Source organism: Pituophis catenifer, unplaced genomic scaffold (assembly GCF_029215685.1).
Source record: "Pituophis catenifer annectens isolate HBS135680 unplaced genomic scaffold, rPitCat1.0.hap2 SCAF_3, whole genome shotgun sequence".
NCBI classification, from domain to species: Eukaryota; Metazoa; Chordata; class Lepidosauria; order Squamata; family Colubridae; genus Pituophis; species Pituophis catenifer.
In genome coordinates, this window is record NW_027256883.1 from 136,904,597 (window position 1) to 136,927,074 (window position 22,478).

A 22,478-nucleotide genomic window follows, 5' to 3' on the forward strand; every position below is an offset into this window, starting at 1 on the left:
GTGGTTATATATTCTTTCAGCTCTGTAGAACTAATAACAAATTAAATTTCAGTGATGCTTTGCAGTGTTTTGGAATTTGCTAACATCTTGTTTTTCCTTCCTTTCCCCCTGAGATATGCTATTTTGTAAAAAAAAAATGCAGTAACTGTATTTCAAATGAAATTTTAAACAGTCTGGATTCTTTGTGGTTATTTCTCTAGGGTCCTACTGGTGAACGGGGAGAAAGAGGAGAACCTGGTGACATAGGTTACATGGTAAAACTTATTTTGGTGTTTATGTAAATGTTACTTCTAGTGAACTTACAGCAACATGACTGTCTTGTACACGTATCTGAATATCTCTTTAAAATAAATTTAGGACAAACATTGATTATTGAAAAAAATTGGAAAACATAGCAACTAATTGTACATAAAAACTAAACCCTAAAGAGAATTCAGGATCAATTTATCAGAATGAATGCTTGGAAACTGAATAACAAGATTTGGGAACTGGGAAATAAATAAGATTGAAACTTCTTTGTTATTCTTTTGATAATCAATATCATATTCATGTCAGCATCATACAGAACATGGACTAGGAAAAGGCTTGGATTTCACATCACCCTCACAGCAAAAGAGGGCAGAGCATATGCTACAAAAGTGGGTTCCATCCATTTAATAAAAGCAACAAGATCTTGCAGATACCACAAGGCATCTAGCAGAATAAATTTTAGACTTATCAACCAGCAAAAATGGCAAGATTTTTAAGAATACATTGGAATAAGAGACACAAATGTTTTGTGCGGTAAAGTGTAAATAAATGTGTGTGAATGTGTAAATAGATCTTAACACAGTACATCAAAGAATATGTGTATGTGTATTTGTAATATGCCCTTTGAATGGCATTGTTTGCCTTTTGATTTGTACTGCCACCCTTCTCTTGTAACATAGATATATCTGAATGTCATCTCAGTGAGGTGCTACTTTCTTGTGCCATCAGTTAATTAAAGCAAGACTTAGCATTTTAGAATTTATACTCTTGAAAGAAATGGAAACTTCCTTAATCAAGAATAGGTTCTCTTGTTTCTAGGGTCACACAGGACTCCCAGGACTTAGAGGTGCTATTGGACAACAAGGGCCACCAGTAAGTCTCTAATAAAGTACATTGTAATTCTGCCTTTTTTTAAAAAACAAGTGAGAAAATCTCCATTTATCCTCAGGTTTGATATCATACAAACATTATCTATATTACCATTTTCTTTTCCAAAAGGGTGAGCCAGGTGAAGAGGGTGAGCAAGGACCAAAAGGAGAAAGAGGATCTCAAGTAAGTAGAAGTGGAAATTTTTTAGGGAAAAAGTTCAAAATAAGGTTATTTAGTGATTTAAAGCAGCTGTCCCCAATCTTTTTGGCTCTACGGATTGGCGGCGGATGTAGCAGCAGGGGGAGAGGGAGGATAGGGGATGGTTTTGCGTATGTAACCTAATACCGCGCTTGTGCAAATAAAGTTTTGCGCACTTGCCCTGCTGCTTGTGTAGCCCGGTTCCCAGCGGGCCACAGACCGGTACTGGTCCCCTGCCCAAGTATTGGGGACCCCTGCTTTAAAGTCTATAAATACTTTGTTACCTTAGTTGCTACTAAGTCTATTCTCATCCCTAGAACTTAGGGTGATATAAACGGTATTGATGAAGTTACTGAGTGCAATTACATCCAGAATAACCATGATGATGTCAAAATGAGAAGAATGAGTTATGGCATCATTTGCATAATGACTCACACATATTCATTTCCCTATGTACCCAACTTACCTCCGTGAATCCCTCTGACTGGATATAGAAGAGACATCCTTTGCCTAGAGCACTGCCACCACCTCTGTTTTTAAACTGCCCCAGCCTGAATACCATCATCAGTGATATCCTACTTAGAGCCAGGAAAAGGTATCTAGAAAGGAAGTGCCTAGGAGAGGTTATGGGAGGGGGTTGAGCCAACAAAGACCAAACCAGTGGCAATACAGATCAGCAGATGTTATTATTCAAGTGTAGCTAAAGCAAAAAGAAAAGTTAAAAGTATTGACAATGGAAAAATAGATAAAAGGATGAAGAAATTTAATTTAGATATAAAAGTTACGGCAAGGCAAAGCAAGTAAAACAGAATGCAAAAATAACACGGAAGAAGATTATGCAAATAAAATAACTATAAATAATAAAACACATCACTTTAGTAATATAACACAGAGATTTATTGTTGAGCCTGCCTCTTTTGTAATAAAACCAAAAATATTCCAAATAGGAATTGGACGGTAGGTTGGGTATGATCCATATTAAACCTCCCTCTAATAGAGGCAATTCAAAACATAATGACATCATGAAATTTCCTATTTGTTGCCTAAGGATAAGCCTGCTCAGATTGAACAACAGCAATAGCTCTGGATAATTTGTTATCTAGCTTCACATTTGGAAGATTTGGAGTGGATGGTGAAGGCACCAACTTCCTTGTTGGTGCTCTTAAAAGGAAGGAAATTACTCCAGAAGCCAGATCTCAAATCCAGGTTTATAGTGGCCAAAGAACTACAAAGCAAAACTCTGATTCCTAAGCAGATCTTTTAGTTTACTTTTGTTTACAATAGCATGTCTCTGCTCTAATCCTCAGAAGGTTTTTAAAACTTTGGTACAGTCATGTTTCATGTAGGGAATGTTATTTGAAAAGTGGGAGCTGAAGTAAAGCATCTGTAGAGGGCTGTAAAGCACTGTAAAGTGGTATATAAATCTAAATGCTATTGCTAAATGCTCTCTGTAATCTTACAAGGCACTGGTGTTCTCTGGATCATGGCTACAGTAAAAATCCACTTGAATCTGTTTGGAGAGAAAATACGGATTGTACCATAATTCATCTCTGCTTGATGTATTGGGCAAATTCCAAATAAATAAATATAAGCAATTCTTATAATGACAATTGTACTCTTAAACTCCCACTTTAAACTAAATTTTGCTGCAGTAGAATTGTATTCTGAAGATATGTCACAATCTGAGACTGAAAGCAAAACATATTTTATTAAGGTGCATGTCTCAATAGCTCAATAGCATGTCCCTCAATAGAAAAAAAGTTTTGTGGTAAATGGACAAACATCTTAAAGAATATGTAGTCAGCTCATAATCTCTAAGAGGTGCTAAGAATGCACTCAGTCATTCAGGCCTTATTCATATCACGAATGGACTAGTGATAGTAGTGCTTTACATGGGGCTACCCATGGATAGCATTCAGAAGCTACAGTTGGTACAGAATGCGTTGACACGGGTAGTTCTTGGGTTCCCAAGAATGGCCCATGTAACACCACTGCTCCACGAGCTGCATTGATTGCCAGTCTGCTTCCAAATGCAATTAAAGTGTTGGTAATTACCTTTAAATACCTTCACGGTATGGGTCTAGGCTACTTGAGGGACCATCTCATCTCACTGGGATTGGCCGTCCCTTCCTGTAGTGGCAAAAAAGGCAGGCTGTGGAGCCCATTAGCCAAATTATTCTGGCTGGCGGGATCCAGGAGAAGGGCCTTCTCTGCTGTTGCACCTGCCCTGTGGAACATATTGTCCCCTGAAGTGAGGTTTGCCCTGACCTTCCTGAATTTCCAGAGCAGCCTAAAGACCTCGCTCTGCCAGCTAGTTTGGTAAAATGGGTGGCCTATAAATTTTATAAAAAAATAATTAAAAATATGGTGGAAAAATTCAGAATCCTAACTGATTGTTAGGTTTTATAGTTTGACAATTAATAAATATTTTGAAATTTCTAGGGTCCTACTGGCAAAAAAGGATCAAGTGGTCAGCCTGGGAAACCTGGAATGCCTGTGAGTAAATTGATCGATCAAGTGATTCTATTTTAAGTTATGACTAATACAGATATAGATAAGTTTAAGTTATTTTATGCAGACAGACACATTATCAGTGAAAAATAAATAGCAAATCAAATAGAATGTCCTTAACTTATAGAAATATACAATGAAATATTTTTATATTGCAATCTTGAGATGTTAACATGAAACTAAGCTCCATAAAATATAGCGTATCCTTGAAATGTATTTCTGGAATTGCAGCCTAATTTTATTATGAATACATATATTCAGAGAGGAAATATAGCTGAAATGAAGTAAGCAAATCTAATCTCAATCCCATGTTATCAACCTGAGCTACTATAACATTGGTTATTAACTGTGCTAGATTGTCAGTGGTATTACTTAGATCTAGATGGTGTAGGCCTCTCAAACAGAATTCACATTTATTTCAGAGTGAATCCGGTCCTGTTGGTCAGAAAGGTGTAGCTGGCAACCCTGGACTAGAAGGTGTACCTGGCAATCCTGGAAAAGCAGGGTTACCTGGACAGCAGGGCCTTCCTGTGAGTAACAGTTGAACTAATTTTATTCCAATGTTGATGGCTGAGGTCTTTTAAAAATTGCATCATCAGTAATGTGCAGTAGCAAACTTTAGACGAGAATAGAATGTCAGTATTTCCCTACAGATGTCATTTCCCACTCAAATAATGCCAGCCATTTTCCTTTGAGAAGGAAGTGTGTCAAAAATACATTAATGCAACTTCCATTTCTTTACTTACTTTACATTGTAGCATAACATCAACTTATGTAGAAACAGAATGTGCTACAATGGGAACACAAGCAATGCCTTTCGTATGTTCACTTAACATTTTTACAATAAAATAGATGGTCAGCTTCAAGAACTCCTTTTTGTCTTAATTGGAGCCATCTTTATCTTGTTATGTTGGTGGAATTTCTGACCAGTGTAGGTACAATAGTTAGTTTGATATTGATGTTTGCAGGTTTGTGAAATGTGTGAGTGAATTTCTGAATTAGAATCTAGTTTATAGAGTTAGTATTCATTTATGCTCCTTTATTTATGCTATCATACCTGATATTTCAGGTAGCATCATCATTGTACGCAGTGCTTATTGTAATGGCATTATTATTTCAGGGCTGTAGCATCACAGTGTGCGAATATGGCTAGTCAAATTTATATATGAAATAATAGTGGCTATTCTGAATGTATTAAAACTTGTATTTGTCCTCTGCTAAAAAATAAATGGGGTGGCTGACTTAAGGGACTCTGTTTAACTGGCTCTTGTTTGTCAAGGGTACTAGAGGAAGCCCAGGAATAGCCGGACTAGCAGGATATCCTGGGAGTCATGGACCAAAAGGTTCACCAGGTGTGCCAGGAAGCCCTGGCCTCCCAGGACTAAAGGTACTTTGGGTTTTTTTTGATGTTTTTAGGTTGTTATGGAGTTTGCAACTGTTGTTTTGTTGTATGCCACCCAGAGTAATGTGTTTGTAAGAGGGCAGCTATATAAATATACTAAATAAAATAAATAAATTTATAAGACACTCCAACATGACCTGGCGTGGCTTATGAAATAATACAGTAAAAACCAAGTTGTGCGTATTTTTTTTAAAAAAAATTTAATTGATTTTATTAATAACAAAAGATTCTTTGCTAATGTAATGGTATCAGAGGTGGGATCCTACCGGTTTAACAACTGGTTTGCTAAGCGCGCGCTTAGCTATCTATAACTGAGAAGGCTGATGGCATTCTTTCTCTGAGAATATGAATTCATTCTCATTCTTGCTTGCTGCAGGGTGAACAAGGGCTTCGGGGACATCCAGGAAAGCAAGGTAAAAGAGGATTTCCAGGGACACAAGGTGATCAAGGCCCACCAGGACTTCCTGGCCAGAAAGGACTCCCCGTATGTATCTGTTGTAGTATATATTAAGTATCTATTAAGATGTCATTTCAAAGTATTAAACCTTTTGTCTAAAAATATTACAGGGAGAATTTGGAGATCAAGGTTTGATGGGATTTCAAGGATTTCCAGGTCCCAAGGTATGTGGTTTATTTGAGACCAGTTTAAATAAATATTAAGCATCTTTTACAACTTATGGAATTAAATGGAAGATGATGGTCAATTCCAGTCAAAGATGACATGGAATGAGAAGTCCATCTATTGGGCCCTTACTGTGTGAGGGCTCAGGGCTCTTTCATCTCTCTACATGGGGTCACTGAATAATACTCTTTATTTCTTAATGTATATTTTAATATTTTTTTTATATTTGTTGTTTTTATATCTGTGGTTTTTTTATCCAATTGTTGTGCATTTGATAAATGAACAAAAAAACAAACAAAACCCCCCAAATAAATAGTGTTGTGTTATATTTTTAGGGCCCTGAAGGTGATCATGGTTTAATTGGAATTTTGGGACCAAAAGGCCCAATAGGTGAAATAGTAAGTATTTATATGAATATCAAGACTTATTTGTTTGTTTACAGTTATTCACACCAAGCCAGTCAAATATAAGCAAGTTACAGTCATAATCAATATGTATCTAAAATCAACAGAAATAACTTAATGAACAGCAGTGACACAAATCAAATGCCAATGCTGTTGTCTATCTTATTGCAGCTCTGCTCTACCAGAGCAGAGCTGCAATAAGCCCTTGCATGAGCCCAAGTATTCTTAATACAAGATGGACCTATGGTGGTTGTTCTTGCTGTAGTTGAGTAAAATATCTTAGTAGAGCCTTGGTGCTCTCTGAGCTTGGTTGTTTTCTTGCAGATGTTGCATTACTCAACTAGAAAATATCTTCAATGCTAGAAGGGAGTGGGGTTTGCTCTCTATATAGTAAGTAAGTAAGCTGTTTATTGCGGTCAGAGACCAAATTAAAATACACATAGAAGGGGAGTATATTTTACAAATATAAATAGATCATGTGACAGTACACCATCTACTGCCTCAGATACAATCTGTACTGTCAGTACTAGTGATCCTCTGCCGTAGGGGTTACCCGTCTCTTCCCCCGTTTTTTTTCAGCCATGACTGCAGCAAAAAAATTTGCCACCTTTGGAGTTATATTGGGGTCTGTGTCCTGGAGTAGGAAATAAAGGCTGAACAGATCAGGTGAACCAGGGAATCTCTGGGAAATAGGAGAAATGAATCTTGATCTTATGTCTCGGTTGTGGGGACATATGAATGTAATGTGGAACAGAGATTCCGGGGATCGGCCATCACATGTACAATAGATGGATTTTACTCCCCACGAGAGCCTACTGTCGAGGACATTCGAGAGGATCACATTAAATTGTGTCTTCATAAATGCAAGCCTGTGTTTGTTTGCTCTCTATATATAGTGACTTGCCCAGTTAGCATTAGTGGGAGTGTTTTCTTTTTGGTAGTTACTTGATTAGGCTGTTATTTACTGTTTGATTGTTTATCTGAGTTGGTAGATCCTTGATCGGGTTATTGTTTACTGCTTGATTGTTGGTCTGGTATTAATACTGGCGTTAATCCCTGTTTATATGGGTATTAATTGCTGGCAGATATTTTGGACTTTTTGTTTCCTTTTTAATTTTTCGTTTGTCCCTTATGAATGATATGTAAATGTTGCGTATGTGCTTGTTGATGGCTGATTGGTCAGAGTTCCAGGCTTCCAGAAATTCTCTACCAGTTTCTGGATTTAGTCAAGTTCAGAGAGCACCGAGGATGCCACGAGCTACAAATATTCTCTTCTAGAACCTAAATAGCTGACCAAATTTCATATTTGCAAAAAACATTAGTTCTGGCCACCAGATGGCAATGTCTACTAGAATTTTATAAAAAAGTTGTAATATTTCAAACAGTTGGTCAAGGCTGTTAAATGGGCAACTTCTTCTGGCCATGAGAGCGCCTGCTGGTCAGAGTTGAGACTCTCCAAAGAAAAGTGCAAAAACTTTCAGATAAAGCTATTTCTCCATAAAAATCAGTCTTCTCGGTATGTTTAAAACCAAAATAAACAATCACAGTCATTTTAAAATTATGGGTACCTGAACCTCATCCCCGTTTCAAGATAAATTGCTAAAGATGCTGTCTTAGATATGAGTAAGATATAGGTATACAAGTTTTTCATCTATCTTTTGAATCTGATTGAATTTTTTCTAGATAGTTTAGCATGACCAAAGTTTCATATTTGCCTTCTACAGTGGTTCTTTCTATACCATCAGAGTTTATTTTTTGCAGCTACCACATGAGAGTGTTCTTCAGAAGTCAAACTTCAGCTGCCATTATTATCACAGGCATCGGTCTTGTAGGACTGTGAAGAAGCAGGAGGTTGATAGGCATTCAGGAGTTAGTCCAATAAAAGGACACTCCTGTATCAGTTGGTGTAAACGTAAAGCAGTCCATCTGTCCTGAGAAGCTTCTCCTTTCTGCTATTGAACTCAGACATAAATAAGACAACATCTTAGCAAATCTGTACATGAAGTAAGTCCCAAATCTAATTCCATTCATCAGGAAACAATTACATAAGGAACATATGTGAAGCAAGTTACATTGCACAAAATAACATAATCCTGAATATCATAATTAGTGTCAGGATTACATCTTAGAATCACTACATTCCCTATCTTAAGCTGTTAGGAAAATCTGGATGGAGTGAGCAGACAGGCTCCTATTGGATCCTTCCTGGCCTCTTTAATCATGGTTTCTCAAAATATTTCACTTGGAAATAAAACTTTCAATGTTTCTCCCAGATCATTCAGACCTTCTCAGTTAAGGGCCACCCACCACTAGTTCAGATCCAGCAAAGTTCCTCTACCTACTTAATATGTACACAAATTACCATGCTTAGCAGATAAGAGCCCTGGTAGTGCAGTGGTTAGAATGCAGTATTCCTGGCTAATTCTGCCCACAGCCAAGAGTTCAATCCTGACCAAGGCTGACTCAGCCTTCCATCCTTCCAAGGTCGGTACAATGAGGACAGATGGTTGGGGCCATATGCTGAAGTTGTAAACTGCTCAGAGAGTTCTGTAAAGCACTACAGAGCAGCATATAAGTCTAAGCACTATTGCTATATAACTTTGAGCTTTTCCCAAACAATTATTAATAATGAATTTATCATTAAGGAAAAAAAAGGTTTTCATTACATAGACCAAGATATGCACAAAATATATTTGGCCTTCTCCTTGAATATTTTTATATGGCAGTGGTGGGTTGCTACCGGTTTATAGAAGTGCTGGCGCACACATGAGCACCCGCGCACGCACGAGCGAACCAGTAGCAACAGGATTTGGAACCTACCCCTGGTATATGGTCTTTAAAGCTTTATTAGACTAGGACTAATCTTAGTTTTTATTATTGCTTTTATACATTTACTTCTGAATTGTTTTACTGATTTTTTTAATTGTGTGGGTTTTTTTAATTTTAGGGAGAACTAGACTGTAGATCACAATAACCTAATAAAGTAGTATATATATTTATCTTTGCATTCAAGCAAAAATATTTGAGTGTTGTGGCCCGCCAGCGGCCTGCGCAGATCGTGGCTGATCCCAACGACGAGGAGGCTGGTGTGGGGTCGCACCAGCAGCCTGCGCAGCCGACGCTCGCGTCAGACAGCGAGGGGGCTGAAGAGGATGTGATGTCAGAGGCAGAGACTCAGCCAGGGCCTTCAGAACCTCCAGAGGCTCCTTCAAGTGGAGAGAGTGAAGTGGAGGAGCCTCTCCTCAATGCTCGAGCATGCAGGGCTGCCAAAAGGCAGGAGTGGCTACTCAGGAGGAGGAGGTCTCCTCGAGAGTAAGGTTTGAGGATAATTGGCCACTCCCTTAGCCTATTTAAATCACACGCAGTTAGTAATTTCTTGCTGGAAACAACGTGTAATTATTAAAGAGCAGTTTGGATAGTGAGTGTCTTATTGTATCTTGTTTTCTGGGCTGGTTGCCAACCTTTGCAGGACTTTGTTTATTCTTGGTACGTTATAACTTTGATAAGGACCGTTGGTGTGTGTCACAATCCTTTGGAATCCAGAGCTGGGGCAGAACATTGAGTGAAAGAAATAACCAAAATAAATTTATAAAATTGTATTATTTTTGTTTGGTAAAGCAATATAACTTGGTTATAGTGGTGATGTTGCTTATTTACTTAAATTACAGCTTGCAGCATACTATATGAGATTTTTTGTTAATCTAAACCCAAAATGTATACATGAAATTTAATACTTGCTCATTTTTTTAAATAAACAGAAGTCAAATTCCTTTACCTTTAGTACATTATTCAAAATTTCATAAATGCCTCTCTGAAATGCAAACCTAAATATGAAAATAAAAATGAGATAAACTAAATTTGCATTGTACATTTATCTTGTACCCAGAAAATAGTTTAGTATTATTATATGTTTGGTAATGGAATGTAAATAAAAGTATGACAGAACATGAAATTTTCATAAGAATATTTGCATTCAGTTATTGCTCTGCAAATTATTTTCCTTTTGGGTTTCAGGGAAACACAGGCCCTGTAGGTTATGAAGGTATTGTTGGTCCAGCTGGCAAACCTGTAAGTGCAGATCATCACAATTTGTTTTTTATTCCTACACGTAATGCTTTCTCTACGTTTTTCCTAAGATACGTTGTCCTTAGTTCCCAAACATTTTTGATGCCAAGGAATATTTATTTAAAAAGTTACAATATATGGAAATTACATAAACTGTTCTAAAAATCAGAAAATTGCTTATTTTTAACAGGCAAAATACACATGTATAAATCTGTTCTGATTATAGTCCTAATTATAAGCATGAATGGTACTTTTTATTTTTGTTTTATGCTTTGGATGGTACTGAACCATTCAGATATATCCTTAATAAGATGAAAATTATTCGTGTAATTTCTATACATAACATTTTAATTAACCATATATTAAATGTAACAAAACATATATGTATACAGATTAAATACAGTACATTAGAGCAAGAAATGGCAACCCATTTCAAGATTCTTCCATGAAAATTAAATGGACCAGGACAATGTTAAAATAATACTGGAATATGAATCCCCAAATCAGAAGCTACTGGGAAAAGCCAGTTTGGTTTAGTGGTTAAGGCACTGGGCTAGAAATCAGGAGACTATGAGTTCTAGTCCTGCCTTAGACATGAAAGCCTGCTGGCTGACTTTGAAACAGTTACTCTCTTTCAGACCAACCCACCTCACAGTGTTGTGGAAAAATTAGGAGGAAAGAGAGATAGCTATGTTCATCACCTTACGTTATTTATAAAAATAATAAAGACAGGAAATAAATAAACAAACAAATAGCATAAAGCAAGTATGAGCAATACTGGATGCAGCTGTTGATATGTCCAAAGCAAAAGTTATCTAAAGATTTTATACAATTGATATATAGAATGACAGAAACATGAATCAAGGCAAAATTTATGTTTTCAGTGCAGAGATGTTAAGATCAAACATTGCTATTCTGGAAATCAGCAAATTGGAATGGTCTGCAAAAGCTTAGAAGGAACGAGACCTCCTTCATACATTACTGGCTTACTTGTTAACAAAAAGGAATGAAAATCAAATCAAAATGCTTGGAAACAACTTCCAAATAATAGATTTAATTTCAGTTCAGTTTCAGAACAAACCAATCTAATTACTATTATAGTGATGGAATCTATGCTGTAACCACAGAGGCAGAGGAAGCAGAAGGCTAACAGTTTTAGGGTGACTTAAAACACTGTGTTGACATAATATCAGAAGAAAGCATAATAGTTACAGCAAATGAGGATTCTACGTCTTGGAATAATGGGAAAAATTACCTTGATTTACAGAATTATAAGAATATTCAACATTTCTAGCAAATAACTTCCAATAAATTAAAATATACTTCAATACATTACCTGAGGAGAAGCACCAAAATCAAACTCAGTAGGTAAACAGCAGTCAAATCTGGAAAAGCTCCATTCTGTGTACAAAAACAAGATGTGGTTCTGACTGTAGCTCAGATCACAAACTCCTTGGGAAATTACAATTTAAACTAAAGAAAGCAAATTCATCAGACCAACAAATGCTACATTGCGATATTCCATATTATCATGAGTGTAAGGTTAGGAATAGATCTAATAGATTAGATGGACTTGAAGAACTCTATACTGAAATTTGTAACATCATTAAGGATTGCATAATGAAAAATATTCTGAAATACAAAAAGAACCCCCAAAAGATGTTGAAATGAGTGTTTGTTAATTTTGAAAATGTCTGAAGAAAGATGAAAAACAAAAGACAAAGTAGGGAGAGGAAAATTTGGTCAATTAAATATTTAGTACTAGAGAAGAACAAAAAAGACAAGGGTTATATCTAAATAAGCAGTGAATTTGACCATAACATCTAAAAGATTAAGAATTTCGTTTAAGAAAGTTACAAAAGGGAAACATGATAAAAGGCAAAGAAGGCAACTACTTCTTAAGGAAAAAAAATACATAGAATACAAATACATAGCAAAATTATACAAAAAAGATCCCCAATCAGTAACACATACAAGGGTTTCATTCCTGAACTAAAGGCACACATTTGGAAAGTGAAATGTCTATGAACTATAGAAAATATCACTAACAAAAATATTGAAGAAAAACCAGTTGATTTCTAGAGTCATGGCCAACCTAATAGCACATAATCATAATTAATGGAAAACATAGTAGAGGCTAAGGGATTGGAAAAATATCCATTTATATCCCAATACCCTCACCCACCCCAAAAGGCTAGTAACATGCTCATATTATTAAAAAGTTTTGTTTATCACACAGACTATTAAATAATTCTCTGGATTTCGTAATACAGACATCAATGGTAAATGAAACAAGAATTGCCAAATGTACAAGGTGGATTCAAAAAAGGCAGGAATACTTGTGATCACACTGTGAATATTCAGTGGATAGTGGAAAAGGCAGAAGAATTTGAGAATGACTTCTGATTTGTTTTATTGATTAGACTATAATTATGTAGACTACAACAAATAGTATCTATTCCTTAAAAACATGAACGTATCAGGCAGGCCACCTCATCAGTTTGCTTAAAAATTTGTATGATGACCAGGCAGCAACACTTAGATTAGAATATGGAGCATCGAAATGCTTCAGCATTGAGACTGGAATTCACCAAGGTTGTATGTTTTCACCATATTTATTTATTTATTTACATATTTATTTTATATACTATTTTAGAGAACAAATATGACAGATCTAGCTGTATTTTAAAACTCAAAGATATTACACTGGCAATTTTATATTGTCAAAGCATGGTTTTCCCAAGTGTAATATAAGCTGTAAAAATATTAGAAACTGAACAAAGAAAAACGGATGTATTTGAATGTATTAATGTTATTCGGTTGATGCCCTTCTCACATTAATGACTCTAAGCAGCAAACATAGGTAAAAAAGCAATACACACACAAAAAGAATTGTAGTGTTAGAGAAAATTGTTGACAATTCAATCACAAAAGAAGAACTCAATACAAACTCTAGAGTCCTCACTGCAAGAATTAGTAATGACGTTCAAGTTTAAATATATATATTAGACATAGAATGTGAGGTCAAGGATTGTTGAAGAAGACTGATACTTTCTATGTAGTTATTAAACATGTAATAGGTGAGATACAGCAAACAGAATTACACTGAGCTATAAACTGAATTAAGACACACATTTTAAAAAAGGTGAAGCACAAGCAGATTTTGCGGATTAATTTTATGTTATTTATGAATTACTGTACAAAGAAACTAAAACAGAAAGGTTTATTTAAAAAAACATGCTATGTAAATTCCTTGCAAGCTTTTATTAGTTGAACTATAGTATAATATGCTAACTTTTTACAAAGTTATTAATTTTCATCCAGTAAAAAAGTAAATGCCCTTCTGTGAATATTCATACAGCTGAATTAATGTTGATGCATTTCTTCATATAAGTGCTTATATATCAGTACATCTCAGTGTGATTGAAAGCAAATGATGGAGAACATAAAAGATTAATGTAATTTCATTTTTTCCCCAGGGATACAGAGGAGAAAAGGGATCCAGAGGTGAAATTGTAAGTGAAATCAGTATTCATTCTTTGTGGAGAGGATTAGGAATATATGTAAGGATGCTGAGCAAAGCACTGAAAGATGTTTTCAGGTTATATAAGAGATCATACTTCTGTGCTTCTAAATTGTCTCTTGGCTCGCTGATATTTTGAATTAGTACATGGCCTCCTATCTAGTAGTGGTGGCTCACCAAAGCAAAAATTAGAGTGGATGCACAACAGGTGGTATGCATGTTATTAGTATGGTAGGATGAAATTTTTGTGTTCATTTAGTGTAAGCAGACTTTTAAACAAAAAAACTAGATTGATTTATTTACTGCTGCATGGCTGGTTGGTTGGCTGGCTTTATGTACCACTATAGTCATTATCAACTCTGAACGGTATATGTACCCAGTATCCAGATATCATAGTTGAAAATGTCTTCTCTGTACTTCCTGGTGATGATATGTCCTGTGCAAAAGAATACAGAACAAACCCTTTCTATCAGAGCACATTAGCTAGTCCGTTAAAATTCACTTACTCTTGTTTAGAAAAATCACAGAGATGGAGCTGAGAGGGCTTTTTTACATTTTGCAACTCATGAAAATGAAGAAACCTAGGAAATGTAGAATATCTTGTACAAAGTCAGACTATTGGTTCTTAGGTGAACATATTAGTAGCACCTATAGATTTTTGGACAGGCATCTTTTATCTCATTCCTGGAACTGACAGACTCTGGTACATTTTGAGGACAAAGCATGTATGAAGGAGAATATTCATGTCCCAGGATAATATTGCAGGCTCCAATCTGGGTCGGTCACCAAAACCAGAGGTTTTGTCTTCTAAGATTTCAGGAGCCCATCTTCATCTGAACATCTAAAAAGCCACTTACAATAGGCACTATAAATGCCGCACACAGAACAGCGCACACTCTGCTAGAGGGAAGTTCCCTGAAGATTGGCTCCAGTATGAGTCTGGAAGCTCAGAAGACAAATCCTCTGGTCCCGGTTGCTGACCCAGATTGGATCCTGCATAAAGCATAAACTATGAGTTGTAGGCCTTCCTGCTAGTTTTGGAAATGAGAAATGTGTTTCTATTTATGCAGGAATATTCTAAAATGCTACATTCTGCCTAATTCCCATGAATATGTAAATGGTTCCTCCTTTGTCCAGAAAACCTTAGAAATGCCTAAAGAGATTAAATATTTCTAATGTAAAAAATGTTTGGTCTCAATAAACTTCAAATTCCCAGGTTTCTTAGCTGAAGTCATAAAAAAGTAAAAATAAAAATTCTGGCTTTAATTCCAATGCCTATTCTGTCCCTTACTGCAATGATTTTACTGGACAAAGATGGTTGATTGATTGATTGATTGATTGATTGACTGATTGATTGCAGTATTTTAAATCACTCAATCCAAAGATTAAGAGTAGTCCAACAGTACACAAAATGTAAGCCATTTGCTGGGGTAACAATGAAACCCTCATAATATGTGCAGTGTGCTGCAAGCCAATATAGGACAGCAGAGAAGGTGTTGGATTGTGCAGCTAATTGGGTAATTTGTGGCCAATTATTCACTCTCACTCCAAGCTAGGTCAAAGTTATGGGGATAAAATGAGGTAAGATCCCTGCATGACCTCTTAGAAGAAAGGGTGAGCTATCATTGGAATATATGCAGAAATAAATTGCACGGAATTTTGGAATGCATATCAGTATGAAAGCAGCATATGCTTGGTGCCGATCTCAACATTTTAGGCCAACCCTGATGAAGTAACCATTGATATCTGTTTATTATTATATCTTTTTGCATATTTTTCATATGTCACATCTGTCACCTTCAATTCTAAATGTTGGAAGTTGATAATTAGTTCACAACAAAGCAAACTTTACATGCTTTTCATATATTAAGGTTTAATTTAATTTTTACTGAAAAAATTTTAAGAAGAAAAAAGCAATACAAATATTAAAAAGAAACCAAAAAATAAGGACTAATATAAATAAGGAAGAAAATGAAAAATTTATAAATAAAATTTATAGATAAAAGCAGTCTTTTCCAGTCTTTTTGATGATTATAAATACATTTGTATTTTAACTTGTAACATTGTATTTTAACCTTTTAAGGTTACATCATAATTTCCTTCTTTACATATATTATCCTTTCTGATTTTTTCATTTTCACTTTTTCCATAAGGGATTTCCTATCAGATATTAGATATTATCAATAATGTTTTTCCCATACAAGAGAAAACTAGAAATGTTAATCATGTTCTGACTCATGGCAACTTTCAAAACAAGCACATGTCCTGTGAATGCTATTTTCTAGTCCTGATGAAACCAGACAGTCCTATGGTTTAAGTCCATTATTGTCAGTTGTATTTCTTTTTACTACACACATTTAGGATTGGAGCTTTAGGCATTTCATTTTATTGTACTTGTTCAGTGTTTAAATATACTTTTGTTGTTTATTTGCTGAACTACATTAAATTACTCTGACATAAACTCCTAACTTCGTGCTAATGGTATTTCCAGTGAGCTGCAGGGGAAAATCGGCATCAGTACTCTTCTGGTCATGGCAATTAGACACTTTCTTCCATCTTGACATTCTTTGCATGAGACTTGTTAGAGAAGAATTACACATAAATTCTTGGCAGCACAAAGCAATTAGTTTAGCCTTCACAAGAGCAGAAAATTTTATTTCCAATTATGTTGAAAACCATTAAGAGAATTTCATTCAGTTCCGTACTAGATCTGATTGTATTATTCTGAGGGTGGGGGGTGGGGAATTGGCATCTTTCCTAGATCCTGTTGTTATTTACTTTCGAACAAGTTTTTTTTTCTTGAAGTGATGCAGAAAAGTATTTGCTAAACAGTTTCCATTTATTTCCATGAATTGATAGGAAATCAAAGAACATTTCTCATGTAGGGTGAGAATGAAAGCAGTTTGGAACAACTGTGCTCCCATAAGTCAGCCATCTTGAGGAACTGAGATTATTTATTTTAGGCTCAGCTGTGATAAATTTATGGTCATTGCCCAATCCAGAATAAAAAGAATGTAACACAATTAAAGTAAAGCATATTTTCTGCCTGTAAGAAGCATATGAAAACATTGTAGGTCTTTGTGCTAACAATCAAGTGAGTTGTATATGGAAATTCTCAGTCATCCAGGTCATGGTTGTCTGAAAGATGCTTTTTCAGCACCCTTTTCTTATCCAAGGAGCTTCTTCAGTTCTTAGTTCAGTTCTTCAGAACTGAAGAAGCTTCTTGGATGAAAAGTGAAATGTCTTCAAAGAAAAACAAAGAAAATCCAGTTGGCTTTTGAAAAAGCATCTTTGGAACAATCAAATGAATTATTGAAGTATTATTATCTTCATAATTTTGTTGTTAAAGAAATTCGTATTTTAATTCTTTCGCCAACAATTTTTATTTTGGTCCTTGCAGAATTTAAGTAGATTTATAAGAGCAATCCTGCACATAGCAGGGAAATGTTGTAAACTTAGGTTAATGCATGCAGCAGTCTGTCGTTGGAATTTGAAAAGTAAGAACATTTATCAGTGGAGTCTCTGGATTCCTGCATGTTCTTCATTTTACATTATTAAGTATACTACTAAGTTTATGCCTTTTTAAATTTTTTTATGGCTCTGCTAAGCTAATAAAATATAACATTGAAAGAAGCCTGCTATTACTTCTATTGGTTGCAAACATATTTTTACCCCACATGATTTTTTTCTTTCACCCCACATTTTAAGAGGGAAATTGTAGTCTTTCTACCCTGTCATCTCAGAGCTTCACTAAAAAGCAATAGTTGGCATAAGGGCTGATTTCAGAGAAGGTAGTTACTCTGAAATTTGTTTATTTCCATTATCATCCTTTACAGTACAACGTTCCCCTATACCTTCCAGCAATGAGTATACCATTGGGAGTCCTGAAGGACCAGTTTAGAGACTTATTGTCATGAGAAAAATCTATGTGGCCATGAGTTATGAGTTCATATTGACTTAATGGCACACAATCAATTAATCATGTCTTCTAGAGCTATTTTTTTCTTAAATTTTAAAGACGGGTAAAATTTTGGATTAATTCAAACAAAGGTCAGTTCCTTCTCTGACCTTAGAGCTCAACTTTTGAAAAAGATCCCTTGTTCTTTCTCATCCGAGCTTTTCTGAGGAAGATATTAAAAGAAACCCTCATGTCAGCTACTTTCAGCTCTTGAAGAAAGAGCTGGTTTTAAAAGGAAAGACTACTCATTTAAAGGCACCCTGTTTTGACATAGACATATTAGTGGTTTCAAAAGTGCTTTTTCAAAAGGCAACTGGACTATGTTTTTTCCTTGAGGAAGAAGACATTTCGCTTCTCAGTCAAGAATCTTCATAAATTCTGGCTCAATGGTTGGGTGCAGTGGTGGAACGATTAGTTCTGACAGGACGTATCAGTGGGTTTATTTATTATAAGCTGGTACATACTTCATCTAACCATTTAACTTGTGCAACATCTTTAGCCTTTTTTATATAAGTCTTTAAGTATTTGTTTATGTGCTAGATAAGAGGTAGTTTGGTGTAATGGTTTAAGGCACCAGGCTAGAAACTGGGAAACTCTGAGTTCTAGTCCCACCTTGGCCACAAAGCTAGCAGGGTGACCTTGGGATAGTCACTTTCTTTCAGCCCTAGAAAAGAAGCAATGAAAAACCACTTCTGAAAAACTTAAAAAAAACTGCAGGAATTTGTCCAGGTGGTATCCAAGAATTGGATACAATTTAATGAAGGAAGAAAAAAATACTATGGCAGAGTATGAGTATACACAATTACTCAAGTCTGACATTATTCAACAGTAATGCAAATTTATTTTTTTTAGGAAGTTTAGGAACTTAAGAAGTATTTGTCCTTCTGTAGGCAATAAATGTTATCTTCTGTAAAATAGATTTGCAGATAGTTGCATCTGATAGCTGCATTAGTTATGCACTGCTAATAAATTAAGCATGTAATGCATGGAATTGTTTGGAGTAATATTTTAACTGACTGGGGATTATGCAAACTGCTTGCTGCCTGTGTTTCTGGTATAATTTAATTAATTGTAAATGACCTCCAAATATATACAAAGAAAGAAAAATAAAATAATATTACTTATTCAGTCTTATTGGGTTGCCATCTTTTAGAAGGGATTGTAGATTTAAAAACAATAGTACAGAATAGCTTTATAAATACACAATACATACTTTCAGGATCTTAGATAAATGGCCTACAGTGTATTGAGGAATCCTAGAGTAAGTCACAAATATAGCTCCTATTTAATTTGGCCCATTTACATTTAATATTTGAATTGAGTTACATTTAATTACAAAGTAATACACGAACATTTAAAGTAATGTTACTTTATTACTTTATTATCTCTTTTTTTATTCAGGGCCCTCAAGGACCCCGCGGTCGTCCAGGTCTGCCTGTAAGGAATCACAATACTATCAAAAGACATGATTGTATATCACCCAATTAACATACAATTTTATAACTTTATAATTTTATAAACTCTCTTTTTCTCTTTTATTTCTAGGGTCCACCAGGACCACCTGGACCAAGAGTATGTTCCATTTATTTATTAGAATAACTTTATCACTGGGTAATAAAGCGGATTTTCATTATCTTAAAAGCCGCCCAGAGCCTTTTGATATGATATAGGTGACAAATAAATTTAATAAATAAATAAATATGCTCACTGTCGTGATAACATGTAGAACGGCATCTCTGCAAATCTTCTTGGAAATAAGACTGATTTAATTCAAGGAAATGTACAGTCAATACACAAATTGCCAGTTCAAAATATATCCACGATTAGTGATACCATTTCTTGTTTTTCATATTTCTTGTTACTTTTATAAAACAGCTAAGTTTATGTGCATGTATATCACAATACTTGAATCATGAAAAATATACGGTAAATTTCTTCTGCTTATCCTATATTTGAAATAATTATTCTTATGAAAAACAAATACCCATTTTTATAGTTTCCCATCATCGCTTCAATATCTCAAGCATTTTCCTGTAGCCTTTGCAGTTCAGTACTGCAAATTTTCTTGAGTGCGCTGGAGCTTACTTAAAGCATCAAATATAAATAATATAATGAGATTTTGGTGTCCTTGCATACCTAATAACTGTGCTTAATTATGTAGAAAAAGCTATGTGATTGATTTTTGAATTTCTGGACAATGTTATTACTAATAAGAAACATTTTGATTTTATGCAGAAACAAATAGACATGAGTGCCACTATTCAAGCCTTGTTTGAATCAAATGCTGCCTTAGAAATGGAGGTAACAATATTTGCACATTGAAACTGATACATTATACACATTAGAATAACCATTTCAAGAATTAGATATGCATAATTTTTAAGGCTTTATTTTATTACAGATTTTCAAATATTATATATATATATATATATATATATATATATATATATATATATATTAATTTGATTTATATGCCGCCCTTCTCCGGAGACTCAGGGCGGCTTACAATGCTTTAAGCAATAGCCTTCATTCTTTTGTATATTTTATACAAAGTCAGCTTATTGCCCCCACAAACTGGGTCCTCATTTCACCTACCTTAGAAAGGATGGAAGGCTGAGTCAATATTAATTTGTGGTGAAAAACATTGAATGGCAAACTAGAAAAGGATATATGAGCCTTTTAGTCTAAATGCTTAAGACATCAGACAACTGTTTTAACACCAAATTATTTAGGTTGGTGTAAACAAAAAAAAAAAAGAGATGACATGACCTCATCTCATAAGGAAATGTTATAGCATTGGGACACTTTAATATAGAAAAGGATTAAACAGGGATTGGAACCAAACATGATATAGCAAAATCATAGAATTATAAAAATGGAAGAAACTACTTAGGTCAAATCCTCATGCTTCCTCCGTGAAGGGAGCCAAATTAAATCAACTTTGACAGATAGTTTTCCAGCTCTGCTTGAACACATCTAACAAGTGTAAACTTATCACCAGTCTGAATAATTGTTTCCACTGTCAAATTGCTCTTTGACAAATTTAGAAGATTTTTCTAACATTCAATCAGAATTTGCTTTCTGTCACTTCACATCCATTATTCTATAGATTGCACATCAGGGTAATAGAAAACAGATACTAATCTTACTGAGAGATGTCCACTATGTAATTAAAGAATGTTAACTTTTCCAGTTCTTTTCATCTCATAAAACTTAATTTCTAGTCCCTTGGTCATCTACATTACTCTACTTTGACTCTGTTCCAGTTTGTCTGATGCCTTCAGGCATGGCCTCTAGTCTTAATGCCAAGACTAGAGGCAATACTTGAGCAACGGGGCTGGGGGAAGGGGGGTTGCCGTCCAGCCAACACAAAGTGAAAATATTATTTCTGGTAATCTAGAAAATGATAGTTGTATTGAGCTAAAATTATAGTTGACTTTTTTACAGCCATAGCTCATGCTGACACATATTCAGCAAATAATCAATTGCTATAGCAATATTTTTTAAAAAACATATTACCAAGTCAGATCCAATTATGACAAATATCCAAAGACCTTTTATATGAGGCATATCTTTTCCCACTATTTAGCTCATTTTTCTGTAGTATTTGTCATAAATCAGAAAATCCAGATTTTCAATTATAGGTAATGAGTGTTTAGATTGGTAATTGACCATGTCCCAGTACGTTGACATTTTTTTCCATAATATAAATTTTATTTTTTTTCCTTTGGCAGAATTATCAGAACACTGAAGTGACATTCTTAGACCACAGTGCCAAAATATTCAAAACACTACATTATCTGAGCAATCTACTCCATAGCATCAAAAACCCATTGGGAACCCGAGATAATCCAGCACGTATCTGCAGAGATTTGCTCAACTGTGAACGTAAAGTGTCTAATGGCAAGTTTCCAATAACATTAAAAATTAAATAAGTCTTAAACTTTAGACAACATTTGCTTTGTTTAGAATTTAGGGATTATTTGATATCAAAGATCCACAGCAACTGGACTCTTGGTTTTTTATTATAGAATTGTCTATTTTGCATTAGATTCATATATTGTTTTATTTCAGATGCTATAGCCAAAATTGCATAGCTTGTACATGATTTTTATATGCAAACTTTATTCTGTAAAAGATATTTACAGTATATTTGTTGTTGTTAGTTGCGAAGTCGTGTCCAACGCATCGCGACCACATGGAAAACGTTCCTCCAAGCCTTCCTGTCCTCTACCATCCTCTGGAGTACATTTAAGCTCATACCTACTGCTTCGGTGACTCTGTCCAGCCACCTCATTCTCTGTCGTCCCCTTCTTCTTTTGCCCTCAATCTTTCCCAGCATTAGGCTCCTCTCCAGTGAGTCCTTCCTTACCATTAGGTGGCCAAAGTATTTGAGTTTCATCTTCAGGATCTGGTCTTCTAAAGAGCAGTCAGGGTTGATCTCCTCTAGGACTGACAGGTTTGATCACCTTGCAGTCCAAGGGAATCAAACCGGTCCTCCTTTATAATCTAGCTGGTTTGAACTTGATGGCCTAAGGTACTGCTTGTAAATCCAAAGGACTCTTCTGTTCTCAAAGTTTCCAATTTTATAATTGTATGAACTCTTCTGCCAGTGTTGTGAAATCTGGAAAACATATACACAAAGAAAGAATATTCTCATTATTAACACAAAATAT

At 35.1% G+C, this 22,478-nt stretch overlaps 1 protein-coding gene across 1 annotated transcript in view; it reads left to right on the plus strand.

The window, feature by feature from the left end:
• COL24A1 (collagen type XXIV alpha 1 chain) overlaps window positions 1-22,478 on the plus strand; it is a 151,672-nt gene that overhangs the window by 123,449 nt on the left and 5,745 nt on the right. Inside the window, exons 43-57 of the mRNA XM_070939413.1 lie at window positions 201-254; window positions 1,069-1,122; window positions 1,249-1,302; window positions 3,760-3,813; window positions 4,251-4,358; window positions 5,108-5,215; window positions 5,607-5,714; window positions 5,798-5,851; window positions 6,188-6,250; window positions 10,271-10,324; window positions 13,801-13,836; window positions 19,204-19,239; window positions 19,348-19,374; window positions 20,038-20,103; window positions 21,537-21,705. Of these exons, the coding sequence (XP_070795514.1) occupies window positions 201-254; window positions 1,069-1,122; window positions 1,249-1,302; window positions 3,760-3,813; window positions 4,251-4,358; window positions 5,108-5,215; window positions 5,607-5,714; window positions 5,798-5,851; window positions 6,188-6,250; window positions 10,271-10,324; window positions 13,801-13,836; window positions 19,204-19,239; window positions 19,348-19,374; window positions 20,038-20,103; window positions 21,537-21,705 (1,045 nt within the window). The remainder of the gene's footprint in view (window positions 1-200; window positions 255-1,068; window positions 1,123-1,248; window positions 1,303-3,759; window positions 3,814-4,250; window positions 4,359-5,107; window positions 5,216-5,606; window positions 5,715-5,797; window positions 5,852-6,187; window positions 6,251-10,270; window positions 10,325-13,800; window positions 13,837-19,203; window positions 19,240-19,347; window positions 19,375-20,037; window positions 20,104-21,536; window positions 21,706-22,478) is intronic.